This window comes from Oryzias melastigma, linkage group LG22 (assembly GCF_002922805.2).
Source record: "Oryzias melastigma strain HK-1 linkage group LG22, ASM292280v2, whole genome shotgun sequence".
Lineage (NCBI taxonomy): Eukaryota > Metazoa > Chordata > Actinopteri > Beloniformes > Adrianichthyidae > Oryzias > Oryzias melastigma.
The window spans coordinates 6892619-6909329 of record NC_050533.1 but is presented as its reverse complement, the minus strand read 5'-3'; the positions used below and the strand labels follow the sequence as shown (position 1 = coordinate 6909329).

Genomic DNA, 16711 nt, shown 5'->3' with positions numbered 1-16711 from the left:
AGGGAGGCATTTATTATGGTTAATATGGATTCACTAATAAGGGGGAAGATTTCTTTAAAAAGTTTAGTGGGGATTGGGTCTAGGAGACGAGTGGAGGTTTTAGAAGATGTAATAAAATTAATGACTGGCTAATGCTAACACTCGGTTGACCTAAACATACATTACTGACTAAATGAACATCTTTATAAACTCACAGTCAGGAAATTTCCAAACTCTTTTAAAGAAATATTTGTTTAAAAGTCACAATTTGTGGTCTAAAACACTGTTTTTTGGGTCATTCTTTCTTCTTCTGTAATAAAATATAATGCCATAGCGCGATCGCCATCTAGTGGCCAAACTGAAACACCCTCCAGGAGAAGCAGAACAATGTTTATAATGTTAGAACTTCTCCTTTAGAGAATTTATGTAACACTGTATGATATTAACAATCTTTATTTCACTTATAAAAATTACAGTGTGTGAATTGTTTCAGATTAATATAAATATATTCAAAACATATAGTACATTATTAATCTATTTCTGAACAAATATGTCTAAATGTGTAAACTCAAAATTGCATGAATTGAGGGATCGGAGAAAAAAAATCTGATTGAATTAATCCAGGCTCTTGAGAATCGAATTGTTTCTGGAAATTATCGATACCCAGCCGTAGTTTAATTGTCCCTCGGTTAAGTATTAAAGTTCATGACATTTTAGCTTTCGTTTTGTCTTGAAAATAAAATGAACCTTTTTGGTAGTAATTATAGTTTCCTGAAATAATTTGCATTAATTAGACGGGACTATTCATTAAAATGTGATTTGTACTTTTTTACAGTTTTATTTAAAAGTAAAAGTTATAAGTGTAATTGTTTATACTAAAGTTTTTTGTTTGTTTGTTTGTCTCAGCTCTGGCACTTTGTCTACATTTTTGTCCTTTCCATCCGTCAGCGTCCCTCCAGGTCTCCGCTGCACCCGTTTGGTCTGCTGGCATTGAGCCTCACTTTCTCTGACCTTAGCTGAGGAGTCTATTAGAGTCAAAGGCAAGCCGGCGCCGGCTCTAAAAGGCGGTGCTGACATAGTGTAGATAGTTTCATTTACAGCTGTTAAAGTTCAGCCTCTAAAAGAAAACTGGAATAGCAAGCAGTGTCAGGTACTGTTGAGAACACACGTCAGCATCAGCCAGCAGCCTTGATGTCAGATTATCCTCGTGTGTCCTAAAGTTTCTTAAAACTGTATTATTAAAAAAAAAAGGTAAAGAAAGTAACATTCTATCCAAATTAACAATGATTTGTATCCGGTGGATGATGTTACAAGTTTCCTATCAAACAAAGCAGTTTGAAGAAGCTTTCTTCTTCTTCTTCTATCACATTTACAAACCCTACAACAGTGTTTAGACTATTGGAGAAGATACTGTTGTATTTTTGACCCATTATGGCTTTGAGAAAAACACACAGCAGCTTTTAATATATTTTTTATACATCTGTATTGGTGTTGAACCAAAATCTTTTCATATCTCCAACCTGCTGTCTCTGATGTCATGAAAGTTGTTTGTTGGATAAGAACTTTGAGAACAAGTTACTGAGGAGCTGTGACTTATCAGCCTTCCACCAACCATGATCACCCGCTTTGAGTATACTTATTATTAATGTCATTTATTCAAGTGAAATTAATCATTAAAGCCACGAGTGACGTTTGATGTTTGAGACATTTCTTATTTTCAAAGCAGTTTGTCTGTAACACTCCAGTTCTATTGTTCTTCCATTCCACCACGTCTTTCCTCCTTTCTGGATCTACTTTATCATCCGTCACTTTAGATCAAAGGCCACACAACCAACCTGTTCAAATACTTTTATTTTGACACTAAAACACACAATAATACTTTGCTAATTTTGCTAATCTAATTTTATTTAAAACATAGGGTATTTTATTTAAAAAATAACTTTCATTTGCTTCTGTCAAAAGGAATAAAAGTTAAAATTGCACTTTTATAAATATTTAAAAGCTAGATGTTATTTTTAAAAATTGTTTAATGACCACAAAGCATAAATAGTGTATTTTTCTTAAAGTGGAACTTTGTGGCTCTTTTTTTGTTTTAGTCAGTAAGATTTTCGACCAAATGGTTCTTTTAAGGTTGAAGGTTGCAGACTCCTGTCCTAGATCGATTATAGAGGATTTATTTTGAAACGATTTTATTATATCATAGTTTGATTCAATTGATAAATTAAATTAAGAAATCAGACACATCAGTGTGGTTGAATTGTAGGATTATACTGGTAAACTGATTAATCAATTAAGTCTATTAATCATTATCTCCCTAGAGTAATTCTGTCCAGCCCTCCAGATCATTTTATTTTATTGTTATTAATGACCGGATGTTATTTCATTTCCATATTTTTAACTTGTATAATTTTGACAAAATATATTTTTATGAAGAGTAAAATATTGAAAGTTATTTAAGGTTTAAGTTGATTTATTCTGGAATAATTTTCATTCCTTTTTACCATTCATAATTATGTTGAAAAATGTTGTGGTTTTAATGTTTTTAAAGACTTGGAATTCTTACAGCTCTTGGACTATTTAGGCATATACTTAAAAAATGTTTAGGCTATTTTGCAGTTTAGCTAATATTTCAGCTACATGCTAGCTGTTTTGGCTCATTTAGACTGTCTTTCAGTTTTTAGGCTATTTTATAGTTTAGCTATTTTTTCAGCTACATGCTATCTGTTTTTACTAACCTATTTTTTTCTTTTTTATTTCTTAGGCTAATTTGGCATTTTGCTAATATTTTAGCTGACTATCAGCTTCAGTGATTTTAGCTATCAATTTAAGCATATTCATCTATCAGCTCTAGCATCTTCAATGACCAAATTCATTCTTACAGCATTCACACTGGCATTATCCCAGGTAATGCTATATATTTAGTTCAGCTAGTTTAGTTTAACTATATAATTATGTTAAAAAGTTTGGATTTTAGGGAATAATATGCATTTTCTCATTTTGTTTTTATTTACAATATAAACTGCTTTTAAAAGAAGTTTCAAAATATTTTAATGAAATAAACACAAATCAAAATATCAAATTCCACTCACGATAATTTATTCTAAAACATTTGGCAGATAGCCGCACAAAACAACCGTCTGTTCATCTGGAGTCTTAAATCAACCATCTTGACTGTGTAGAAAAACTAATTCAGAAAATGCTGAGTCACCTTACGAGGCTTGCTCCCTCGTAACACTCGTGAGCAAACAATCACTGTGAGATAGTGGCCTCGCTGCTAAGACTAACCCCCACCACGACCCACATGTAGAAAAGGGGGGAAACGAGAGTGGAATATTGAGCGTTCTTCTCCGTATGTGTCTGTGTGTTGTAAAGAGCAGTGCCATGGCAACAGCTCTCTGTGGAGTTGAAAGCAGGTGGGTGGCACTCAAATCAAACTCTAAGCTCTATGTGTGCATGCTCCCCTTCATTTTATGGTTTTTGTTAAAAACATTAAAATCAAATCTGACTGTGCACCACAATGCATTGTTGGTAACTAAACACTTTGGGCAAAAGTTCCACTCTTTCATAAAGAGGTTTGCAGAAGTCGTTTGTCTGGATTTGGGTAAATATTGCTGCATTCAACAGGAATTTTTACAAACTTGTCTCAACAGCAGAATGACCCCGTCAAGTTGAACGTATTTGTTAAAATTAGGAAAAATGTGGTCTCCTTTTTTTTAAAAACCAAATCTAAGTTGTTGTTTTTTTCTGTTCTTCTCATGTGGCGTCCCGTATCTGATTCTGAGGTTGTTTTTAAGTCAACCTAGACCCACGATCCTCGCTTTTATCGTCGTACAGTGACATGTGATAGTATATCAAAGCTATTCAGAGCGCTGTCTTTGTCTGCTCTGCATTTGCTTGGCTAAAGGGAGTAGAGTACTTAATGATACATTAAGGACTGTGGTAGAAAAATAATTGGCAAACAAAAAGACACTTTGCTTGAATGTGTTTAGCTCTAAAATGTAGGTTTTTCATCCATGTTTTACCAGTTTACATACTAAAATAAGGCATTTTGCTTTATTCTTTTAATGGGTTCTTAAAATTATGAAATAATACTGCTACATTTGCGGCTTTTTACAGCTATATTTTGAGTATAAATAAACTTCTCTAATGGGTTACTTGGAAATTGCTCCGTATTGCAACCAGTCCCCAGTGGTCATTTAAAGAACTACATCATTTGCACTCCCTGGTTAGCTTTAAAGACACACTCCAATGAAAATCTTCTTTTTGTTTTTAACATGTTGAACGGCTCCTTTAAAAAAGAGAGGAAATTCCAGTAGTTTTCCAAAATAAAAGTACTTTCAGGATCAGATTATAAATAAAATGGGCGAAAAGTGGGTCATTTTTTTTAATCCTTTGCGGCCCCCATTACTGGTCTGTGTGTCGGAGGTTGGGGGCCACTGTTTTAGACTTTATACAAAGTTTCACAAAAGCATGTAAGATAATTGTCCAGTATCATGACTATCCCTATCAGTAATGTAGGTGTGGTTTAGATCTTTCTGATCCCACTTATCTTTCACTGGTATTAATTGCTGCAGGGCTTGCTGTCATCTCTGTCTTTATGAAGCAAAGGATCTAATAAAGATGGTTGTCCTTTCAAAGTTGGAGTCGAATCGCTGACTGAAGCCCCGTCCTGTCATCCCGCCTCTCTTCACGGCGCCCTGTCGTCCTCTGTCTGTCTCACAGTTATGCTGGTGCTGGCCGGTCTCCTGGAGCACATCCACACTGTCACATCCACTCACCTTCTCCTTTGCTCTTCCTGTTTCCCTGTCCAGGAGGAGCAGAACAGAGGGAAGCCAAACTGGGAGCACCTAAATGAAGACCTACACGTCCTAATCACAGTGGAAGACACACAAACCAGAGCCGAAATCAAGATGAAGAGAGCGGTGGAGGAGGTCAAGAAGCTCCTTGTTCCTGCTGTGAGTAAATAATCCACTCAAACTTGTACACAACACCAACAAAGCAAAGGGGAGGCTTTTGCCTAATCTTGTTTATCATTTGAGTTGTAATTTGGAGGGTAAGCTATAGTCAGCCAGCGATGGGATAATGGCACCACATATGGCAGACCACCGCCGCCCCACTGTTATCATCCTGTTTACTTTCATATATAGACCAGGGGAACAGGTTGGCCATACCTCCAGTTGAGTGGAAAAAGGCGGCCATCTCCACACGCCTCCTGTGATTGCCACATTTCAGCTCCGCTTCCCCTCTCCACACTCTCCAATATCCGTGTGACTGTCGGTAGTATGTGGTGTTTTGTTGGCAGGACAGAAAGCCTCTCTGCTTTAAACCAGGACGACCTTGCGGGACGAGCAGCTGATTGCTTAGATTTGTCACCAGGCGGCTACACATAAAGCTTTGGAGCTCTTCCGGTCGTGGGGTTATAGCCAGCGCCCGGCGAGGTGTGACACGCTGTTCTTGTTGGAAAAAAGTGATGTCAGTGCTTAGACGTGAAATCCAGTCTCACTCAACTTTACTGACATCCAGTTTTAAAAACATTCTTGTAGAGACACTTTGCACGACAATAGTTCACATTAGAAAGTAACAGTTTGCATCCTGACTAATAGCGTGATACATGAGCAACAGTTTGCATTCTCAACACTGAGGAGGCTGCTGTTGTAAGCATAAAACAAACAGGTTTTCTAAGAGTAATAGCTTCAGTGGCATTTTGCAACTGTTGCAACATTACAAATCATTGTGTTCAGCATCAGCTCTTCTGCCTCTCTGTGCAGACGGCTGTAGATAACTCATCTAACAAAAAGACTTTTGATATTTATTTAGATTCTTGCTAGAAAGTGTTTTTTTTCCTCCTGCAGCTTGCTTTTCCTTTCTTTAGACTCAATTTTCCTGAATATCCGAGTGGAAGATCTCCTCTGCTGTTGTGTCTTCAGAGGAGGATGACATACTTATGTATGCACAATCGTACACACGTGCACAGAAAATTCCAAAGGTGAAACCAGGTCTTCCAATTACAGTGTTCCAAGCTGTCATGCATAATGAGACCCTGTTAAAGCACGTGTCACCGTATAAGCAGAAAAGCCTGTAAGTCTGCTCTCTGCTGCTTAGTTCTCTTTAATACAGTCTCTGCATCATATATATATACCATTGAAAAATGCAGTTTTTAGGCCAAGATTAATGTTCATTTTTTTTAATCAAAAATATATTACTTTATTTTACTATATTACTTGTATTACTGCTACGGACACCAGTGAAGATAAATCCTTGAAAAAAAAAGTTCAGCACGCTGTCTTGTGGGGTCCAGATGACCCCACTTTAGGGCCGCCACGAGTAGTCGACTAATCGACTATTTTAATAGTCGATTAGTCATTACTTCCTATTAGTGCTGCCACAAACGATTTTTTTAATAGTTGACTAATCACAGATTATTTTTTCCGATTAGTCGACTAATCGGGTCATTCGCAAACTGGATGTGAAGCATTCACCTTAAACTAAAAGCTAGGCATATAGCATTAGCTGTGATAATGCTAGTGTAAATGCTGTATGCTGAATTGATTGCTAAAAACCATGAAGTTGATAACTGAAATCAATGAAGCCAATAGCTGATAGCTAGTTAAAATTGTTAGTTAAATGATAAAATTAGTCTAAAAAAACTGAAAAAAATGGAAAAAAAACCTAGGTTAGCCAAAACAGTGAGCATGTAGCTTAAAAAAATAGCTAAACCTCAAAATACCCTAAAAAATGTATTTTAAAAAGCCTAAATTAGCTAAAACAGCTAGCATGTAGCTGAAATTTTTTGCTAAACTCCAAAATAGCCTAAAAAATCTTAATAAATGCAAAAATAGCCCAAAAAGCTATCAGAATGCCATTATAAATTTCAACTTTACTATTCTTTGACTCCATATAATATAAAGTAAGACTAATCGACTACTAAATTTGATTAGTCGACTAATCGTGGCAGCCCCATTTATATTATATGGCGCCAGAGTGTAGTAAAGTTGAAAGTGATAATGGCATTATGCTAGCTTTTTGGAATATGTTGGCATTTATTAAGGTTTTTTTAGGCTATTCTGGAGTTCAGCTAATATTTCAGCTATATGCTAGCTGTTTTGGCTAATTTAGGATTGTTTCAATTTTTTATTTATTTCTTTATTTATGTCCTCTATCATGAGAAAAACGCTACAAGAACATGCTAAAAACTATTTTTTAGAGGTGTTTCTTTAAATATTGTTTTACTGAAAAAACACTATTGACTAGAAATTAGACAACATTTTGGTTTCATCAGTTAACACTTGTTTATATTGAAGTACATCGTAGTAAACAAGACTTTTTTTCCCTTCTATTTTCATTTAGACAATAGATGAGAAATAACAGCTGTTTCAACCATTCGGTAATCAGCACTCATTGACTTTACCAACTCCATGCCTGATCCAGGTCGTCCCTCTTTTGTCTGGTATCCTTCTCCACCTCTCTGGTCTCGGTTTTGTGAACTCTTCAACTTTACGTGAACTATGAGCTATGAAGCATCGGTGAGGAGATGGAAGCCGAAGCATAGGAGAGATGTGTGGGAGAGCATGATTGAGCTACTCTTTCAAGTGTGGATTTATTTTACTGATCCTGCCCTAGTGTACACACACACACACAGGCGCCCAGAAACGCAGAAAAAACGCACAATTTCCAAAAAAACAAAAAAAAGAGAATACTTTCACATGCGTGCACACACACACTGAGTGAAAGGCTCCCCTCATCCCTTGATTCCTTCGTTAAGGCGCTCAAACCGACACTGCACTTTAGGTAACCTCCTGCTCAGAGAGCAGCAGCATATAGATAAATCCTGATAGGCCCTCTGCACTTTTCTTCTTGTCCCTTGAAAGACTGGGGAGCAAAATAATCATTGAACTGTTGGCAGGCGTTGAAAGCAAAATTCCAGATATATAGTTATCCAGCATTACGCAATCACCATCAAGTCTGATGAAAAATGCACTTTTTTCAGTTAAGTTTCATTGAAATAATTGTTTTCTAATGGGAACCAATCTTTTTTTTTTTTTAGCTAAACTTGAATTATGCATAAAAATCCTAACAATGTGTAAAAGGAACCGAATTTTTTCTTCTGAAATATAAATACTTTCATTAGAATTGGGTAGATAAAATTGATTAATATATTTAAGATTATTAGATCAATAATCGATCCCTAAAAGTCGAGATCAATCCAATGCATAATGCTAACGGCTGCTAGCTTGATGCTAACGTATAATGGGATTTCCCATAATGGTCAACCAAAAGTTACACCAACATCTTTATAAACTCACAAGTTGGAATTTTCAAAATTCTTTTAAGGAAATATTTTTTAAAGCAACAATTTTTGTTCTAAAACCTCGTTTTTTTCTTCTTCTGGAATAATCGGTAATGTTATAGCGGGATCGCCATCTAGTGGTCAAACTGAAAGGCTCTCCAGGAGAGGCAGAACAATTATTGGATCTTCTCCGTTTGTGAATCCGTATAACACTAAATGCTATTAACAATCTCAATATTATTTCACTAATACATTTGGCAGCATGTGAACAGTATCAGATTAATATGAAAACTCAAAATTGAATTAAATCTAATTGAAATTAGTGGATTGAAAGAATTTAAAAATGAAACATCTGAATCAAATCGATCCAGACTCTAGTGAATTCAACTGATTCCGGAAATAATTGGCGATACCCAGCCATCATTTTCATGTCTGCTGTGAAGGTTTTGACACATTCATGTCTTTTACCACATAAAACCACTACTGCTGAAAATATTCTGCTAACTACACACTCCAGAAGCATCCAATAAAGAAAGCTTTTCTGAAAAGTCTCTTTAAAACTCATAGTCTGTTGTTTTTATGAATCTGCATCTTTAAATAAAATCAGACTCTTTTAATCAAAATAATACATTTTCTTCTTTAGTTTGGCACTTTCACATCTAACTAATTTATCAAACGGTACATCGTCTTTCTTTCCCGTCTTAATACTCACCGTGAGCATTTAAAAATCTGTAAGAGAACAGCACATTGAAAGTGCAGCAGCCCTTTGGCCCTGGAGAGCCGAGCACGGGTCTCCATGAATGAAACTGTCATTGCCGAGAACAAAGTGATCCAGCGAGCGATTCGGGCAGACAGTGGCCTCAGGCGTTACTCTCCATTTTAGGATCGTGGAAATCCAGTCCCGCCTGAAAAATCCAACATGCTGCTCCCTCCGGTGCTCTTTGTCCCCCACACATTCCCATCCATCCTTCCAATCCCTTCTCTTATTATTTGTTAATATTCGTGTCAGATAAATAATAGATCACTTTTCAAATATTCCAAATTGGACAGAAGATGTAAAGTTCTCCATCAGCTCAAATTTTTCTTTTTTTTCTTGATGCTGTGATGAACCAGTTTTAGCGAAAACATAAAGTATGTAGTGTTTCTGTCAAAGGCACACAGATGGACCTTAACGCATGCCAAGCTTGGCGATCTGTGGGGTGTTGTGTCTGTTCTCACTAGTATGCATCCGGCTTGGCAGAGTGTACAATGGCAGCCACATCAGAACGGCTGAGGATGGAGAGACAGAGAGACGGTGATGCTGACAACGAGAGCTGGATGTGAACAGTGGAAGGCTGTTCTCGGCGCTGTTTAACCGACTTTGTATTCCTTGCTTTCCAGCTTCGATTCCTTCCTTCTGTCTTTGTGTCTGCGTCAGCAGTGTATGACAAATGAGTACAAAACACCATCTGGCTGCACCTACCCATGTGTGCCTCTCCAACTAATGATGTTTATTGTCTGTTGGGTTTACCTATCACCACTGCTCTCATCTTATTTACTCTACTTTCTTTATGCGTTTCTATTCATGTGTGATATTCAGCTATATTTAGATGCTCTAATTTTCCATAGAATCTTATGGATTTGCTTATATTTTTAAGTCTATTTTTTGTTAAAGTGTTAATTAAATACTTTAATGATAAAGTTACTAATTGATATTAAGTCCAAAAGATGATGTCTAAAAATAAATCCTCTGTTTGTATTTGGGCTATTTTCCCATTCTAGATGGTTGTAGTCAACCTGTCAAGCATTTCCCCCCAAAAGACTGTTATTACCTTCATCAGGCTAATGAAGGAGCCGGATTGGATCATATTAACCTCCTGATCTCCTCCTCCCAGGACACCAAACTTACAATAGGCTGGACTGCACTTTTCACTGCTCTCATTATATATATGTGTGTGTGAAAGCACGGTGAGCATCTAACCCACCTCCACATAGACCACACATCTCCCACATGAATGTTAATCATCTCTTTAATTAGCTTCCTTGACTCGGTGAACTCTACTTATACGGCAGGACTACCGCGGCGTGTTCCTCTTTCTGTGCCGTTTTAATGCCGTCTTTGGCAGCCGTTCTCCCTTAAACCGTACATGATGTGTCCAAGAGACGGCGTAACCTTTGACCTTAAGCCATTGTTGCTCGTGTCTTCTTCTTTCATCATTATCCATTCTTAATCCCTCCATTTTACTCATCTCCATCTATCCTGTAACTACCAGAGAGATACAGAAATGTAAATAAAGACAAGCGTTTTAGCGTTAAAAATCTGTTAATTCATAAAGTTTGAGTTCATGCGGAAAACAAGAAATTCCAGATTGATTTAGTTCAGTATAGACCAGATTATTCAAAGAATTGTTGAACTGTGATTGTTAAGAGATTATATTAAAGACCCACTTTGATAAGAACAGGATTTGGTGTTTTTAACATGTTCTTGTGGCATTTAATGGAAAATAGTATTAAAAAAAATATTCTTAAATCGCATGATTGGGTATTTTTCTTTATTTAAACTGAATAAAAATGTGATTTAAATTTATTTAAATTGTTGTGAATCACGAGCAGACAGAAAATGCAGTTTAAAAAAAAAAAGTTTATTTGTGACTTAGAAAATACATGCATTAGAATGCCATTCCCATTCTAAAGCATCTGCTTTTAGACAACTAAATCCATGTACAGCATAGTTTTTCTTGTCCGAGCTGGCATGGGGATCAAAGCTGTACAGCTGGATAGCTCTGATATCGGTCAACATTTTCGTTTCACTTAGGTTGTAAGCTTAGCGGTATAATGATTTGTGCATGCGTAATTCCTGATTTGTAAATCATATAATATATTTTATCCATTTTTAAAGATTTGCGTGTGTAATTAGTTGAATCTGTTGTAATTTTAATTTGTGCATTTGTAAATTGTATTTTTTTTTACCTATGCACAAGACGTAATATATGAGTTACAAATCAAGAATTATGCACCCACAAATCGGAGCGATTCTATTTTCTCTCCATACAGTCGTACCCAAAACTCAAATTTCTAATGAATTATTGCCACTTTGCAGAAACTGTCCTAGAAAACGACACTTTTTTCTGAAATTACTTTTATGAAACAACAGAAATCACAATTCAAAAAGCTCAAACAGTGATTGAATTTAAAGGTCAATCGTTACGTAAAAGTGTATAATTTATAGCTGTCTTCTGTTATGTTTAAAATAGTAGAAGAAAGAAGCTTTTCTACCATTTTTGTAAAGAATGTTGCAAATCTGGTTCTCAATTCTCTCATCTGTGCCAAATGATCTTAGTTCCACTTAAAATCTCTATTTTTAGAACTTCTAAAACGTGCACTTTATTTTGAATTAAAGTTTTATTTAAAGGTCAGCTTTCTTGCTGTTGTTTGACTTATCTCTGGGAAATCTTTAGAGCACTTTTAAAAATGTCCCGTGACCCACAAAGAACCTTTTGTGCCATATTTTTTATTATCCAACTGTGTTTTTTTGTTTTTTTCTGTATTTATTATATTTCTGTTATATTATTTACAACACAGGTGTTGCAAACTACTGAGAAAAAATCCTTTAGTGTTTGACTAGTGCTGTGTTATATAGGTCATAGGTATCTTCCAGTTTGACATTTTTATTTCTTAGCAGTTTAGAGTGTGCTGAGGGAGCTGGTTAGCTCTTGCCCGAAAGGCGGCTCCCCCACCATTTTTCTCCTCCACATCACCATCTGTCCATTCCTTCATATTTTCAACGCTTACTCTCCTGGGGGGCAGACAGGTGGCTCATAATCTAAAGAAACTCTAATCTTGTTGTGAACAACCTCCCTAATCCTTAACACATTCCCTCATCTCGTCCATCTATGGGGAAAAAGCACGATAGTCGAGAATAAGAACATATTAACAGTAATAAATCGTGACGGAACAGACATGAGTCTAAAATCAGTTCATTATAATCTCTTTACACTGTTTTAACTGCATTAGGCATAAAAAAATGAGACAAATTCTTATTGTTCAACAGCATAAAATGCACTTTCATCACAAACGTTTTTTAACTTAATAGCATTTCAAAACAACAAGTTAAGGGTAAAATAATTGACAGAACCATTTTTAAATGTGTGTAGAAATTTTGTGTTTGTCGGCTGTCAGACTTTGATGCAAAGAGTGAAAAGAGACCATTTTCCAAACACAATTGTTTTGTAATTTTTCTTTATTCCAAGCATGCAGAAGCAGCAGAACTGCAGAAGTTTGAGGGGAGAAACTGCTTCTTTAAGCTGCACAGCTACCCAGAGGTGTACTGCCTGAATGCACTCAGTGACACAAGAACAACACACGTGGCTGTGGGACTGAAATTCCACTCACTGCTGTTTCCCTCATCAGTCTATCCATTCATTTTGCCACAGAAAACACAGAGTCCAGTGTGAGGAGCTTTGCAAAGGCACAGCTTATACCAGAAATATACTTTTCTTTTTCAAGCCAAGGACTGAAAATACAAATTTATACTTTTTTACCTTCACATTATTCAAACAAACAATATGGAGTTCGTCTATATCAGGAGTCAGCAACGTTTAACAGGGCTAGTTTTCTACTGATCAAAACCTAGTAGGAGTCGCATAGACTTGAATAATTTATTATGACGGACTCGAGGTCCAAATAACAAGACTATAAAAAACAAACAAACTCATATATAAAAGGTACAGTAATTGTGCCCTCTTTGTCCTCAGCAGTCTTACACTGTTGGATTTTGTTATTTTAGTTTGGTATTGGATCTTGGTAGTCTTAGTTTGTGGGCTTTGTTTATTTGTTTTCTTTAGGTTGTTTTGGTTAGGCAGTCCTTAGCAGGGAGCTGCTGACTCCGACGGTCAACATTGCTGGATCAGCAGTCTCCATGACTAATTTTATGTTTGGCCAAGGAGACACCATGGAGAGATAAAAGAGCCACATGTGGATCAGACCCCCCTATATGAAACCACTGTCTTATGAGGATAATTGCAAACGGAGCTTTTGAGATATTCAGTTTATTAATGCACCCGAGTTATGACGTTGAAAAGGCCTTGTTTTTGATCCCTGTGAATCAATAATAGGAGTGCTCATGTGTTAAGCCATTTGCTTTTACTTCTGCCCTCCTTTGCAACACTCGGCGGCCAATCGGGGCAATCCGTGTTACAAAGGAACCTGGGGGAAAAGTCTAAGGAAAACAAAATGCACTTTGGGGTTTGGCAATGCTCATGGTGACTTGCACAGTGAAAAGACAAGGACAGCAGATGTTCAGTGACACTCTTGACATTCCCGACAGCTGATTGTTGGCTTGGTGTATGAGGGCCCTGAGGGATTTAGTCCCGTTACTTCCTCTGTCTCATTCATTTAAGTCAACCACAGTCCCCAGTGCACGTGTACTCTGTTTACACCGGCCCGCTGCGCCACTTGCTAAATTGCCTTTGCCACTTGTATTGTCCTTTTAATTTTAGTTTACACACCTTCTTGTGTAGTTCTCTCCCTAACCACCCAGGTCCCTAGAATTATTTTTTCTGAAATTCCTCTTTCCTAATCCACCTGCTTGTGCGTGTGTGAAATTTAAGTGGCCAAATACACAACGCAGGAAAAGAGGCCTGCTAACGTAACAGGCTGAGAAGCCTGGACAATTTTAATCTGCCTTGGTCCTCCAGTGGTGGGGAAAGGGACCTTGCAGGCCCCTGGCCAATCACCGCTTCTCTTTGAAGGTCCCCTTAATCCCCTTACAGAGAGCCAAGGAAATACAGAACTCTGCATACTCTTGTGGTTTGATTGCATGAGAGTCGAGGTTAGCACTCTCAATCTCTTCAGGCTCGATGCTGATTAAACCTTGGCCTCATCATCTCTCTGGCACTTTGTTTCTTTATCTTTCATACATGCCACTGTAGACATGGTTCCCTCCACAGTAATGTCAGAACTTCCAAAGGGCGATGCGCAAAAGCCGAGCTTTTAGCATCGGTGATCCGGGAATGCACACACAAATGCACACCCCTCTTTCGCTCTCGCCTCTCCAAAGACTGTTCCAGGCAGAAAAATAGGATTGGAGCTTAGAGTGCTCATCAAACTCAGTGACTACAGAGCTACCAGCCATTACCTAAGTCATTTGAAACTTCATTTGATCAGTCCCAAAAGCCAGCCCAGAGTTGATGGTTCGCTTTGCCCCGCCCATGGCTTCTTTAGAGTTCATTTTATTCTTTAGTCTTTGTAAGTCAGGCACACTTTAAAAGTCTTAGTGTTATTCGAAAAAATTACAGTGCACCTTATAATCCAGAGCGCTTTATGTGTGGATTTGTTCTAATGTGCTTACTGATGTTGCCATACTTTTGAGGTCAGTCTGTTTTAAGAGTCGCAAACAAGGTTGGATGTTATTGTGAATACATTATATACCTGTTTTTTTTTGTTTTTTTTTTTGGTGTTACTAACAAGGTTTCTGAGTTATAGATCACCAACCAGATCTAGAATTATTGGAAAAAACGGTTGATAAAGTTTGACCAACTGACAGACCTATCCATCAGGTTGCGTCTGAATTCCTTCAGTACTTACTAAGGATGCAGTACCGAAATGGCACCATTTAGTACCAGTGCCCTTTTATCAATTTTTATCTAAGTTTCAGCCCTAAATGTATTGCTTGGACAATTTTATCTCCCTTGGTTCTCTAGTGGTTACTCCGCTGACAAGTGACAACAAATGCACTAAAGTAAAAAAAAAAAAATGAAGTCCAAAGTGTGTCTGTATTTTCCAAAGTAGATTCAAAGTAAAATACACCATATCCTAGCGGAAAAGTGCGCAGTGTTTGACCGTCCGTGTGAAACGTGTAGCTCCACGATTGTTATAACAAGTATATATGCTAGCGGCACACATGCGAAACACGTGACTAAAACGTCGAATATCAAGGATTAGTTCATGAAATTTTGATAAAAATGAATATGGCTACTTATTTTCTACTCCCTCCTTGTTTTCACACAATGATCAATGATCAGTATCGATAAGAGTAGTAGTATCGATGAAATCTATCCCTACTACTCCCTGCATAGTCCATTATATAGTATTTGCCATTTTGTATTGCTGTCCAAGCCCCAAACTCCCTAGAAATTACCCAGAAGTCTCTGCAAAAAACTAGTGTGAATCGACGTTCACTAGACTGGAAAATATAGACCACAATGCATTGGGGTTGAACATTTTTTGTGAAAAAATTGTATTTTAGTTTTGTTTTTTTGTTTTTTTTAATAAACCAACCAAGTTTTCATCATCAGAACACTTGGATTCGTATTATCTAGTAGATTTTTATTTTCTAAAAGAAACTGTGACGTCTTGTTTCCTTAAAAAAAAGTAGTGAGAATTGCATCTGAATTACTTTTAAAATCCAGTGCACTAGATAGCCCTGCACTATAGAGTAATTTTAGTAGTTGGGGAGTTGGAAGGGAATTCGAACCTCTATTCTCTCGCTTAATGCGACTTCTAAAGTTTGGTGCTCCTTTTATATGACCTAAGTTTGAAAATTGACTGTGTCCCTTATAATTCGGTGTGCAGAAAATACAGTATTAACTTAATTTCTTCAGGAGCCCCTTTTTCTTCTTTTGATATTGTTAATAGCTTCTAGGATTAAAAGACATATTTGTCTTTCCAGAGTAGCACCAAGGATTGGTAACTTACTGTGTTAAAAATGACTACTGTTTGACACAGTGTGGTAAATGATGGAAAGGAGACTATGTATAAATGCAGCCATTCCTTTAGGTTTACTAGAATTCCTCATTTTCAAAGCCTTGCTGACTGGACTGATGTTTTACTGCGGCGCAGACGGAGGACACTCGAGGAAGATGTCTCCAAAAGGCATTTCAAGCCTTGTATTATAAATCTAGTGGACAGCTCTGTGTTCACACAATGCATTGAAATGCATCCCCACATAGGTCTCGAGTGACCACTTGTGAACAGAAGAAACACGTGAAAAATATGTGGGACCAGTGTGTGGCCCACCGAGGCGGGGCTTCTGAGCCGTTTCAGACCTTTGGATTTAAAAAAAGAAAACCACCAAAAAGCCAGAAAAGGTTTTTTTGTGACTTCACATTCTTCTTTTGGGGGATTTATTTAATCAAAATGTCATGTTCCATTTCTTCTTGATATATGTCATTTTTATTCATACACTTTTTTAGTTCTGAAATATGACCTATATTGATCCAAATACCAAATCTTTTTTAAAACATCTGTCACTGCTGATCAGGCTGCCAAGGACACACGTGCACCTGAACAAACCTAAAATGCTTTCTTCTATGCATCCACATGTATAGGGAGGATGAAAATGATATTTTGAAATAGATTCTCAGATCTCTGTATTAAGAGATCTGCTCTGAGTCAGGATATCTGATGCAAATCCCTTGAAAATATTTAAAGCTCCCAAATCATCCCTGGCTAAATCCTTTCAAGATA

At 37.0% G+C, this 16711-nt stretch overlaps 1 protein-coding gene across 7 annotated transcripts in view; it reads left to right on the top strand.

Moving 5' to 3' along the window:
- qkia (QKI, KH domain containing, RNA binding a) overlaps window positions 1-16711 on the top strand; it is a 76214-nt gene that overhangs the window by 42291 nt on the left and 17212 nt on the right. For all 7 annotated transcript variants that reach the window (XM_024292932.2, XM_024293164.2, XM_024292763.2 and 4 more), the window contains exon 4: window positions 4791-4934. In XM_024292932.2, the coding sequence (XP_024148700.1) occupies window positions 4791-4934 (144 nt within the window). The remainder of the gene's footprint in view (window positions 1-4790; window positions 4935-16711) is intronic.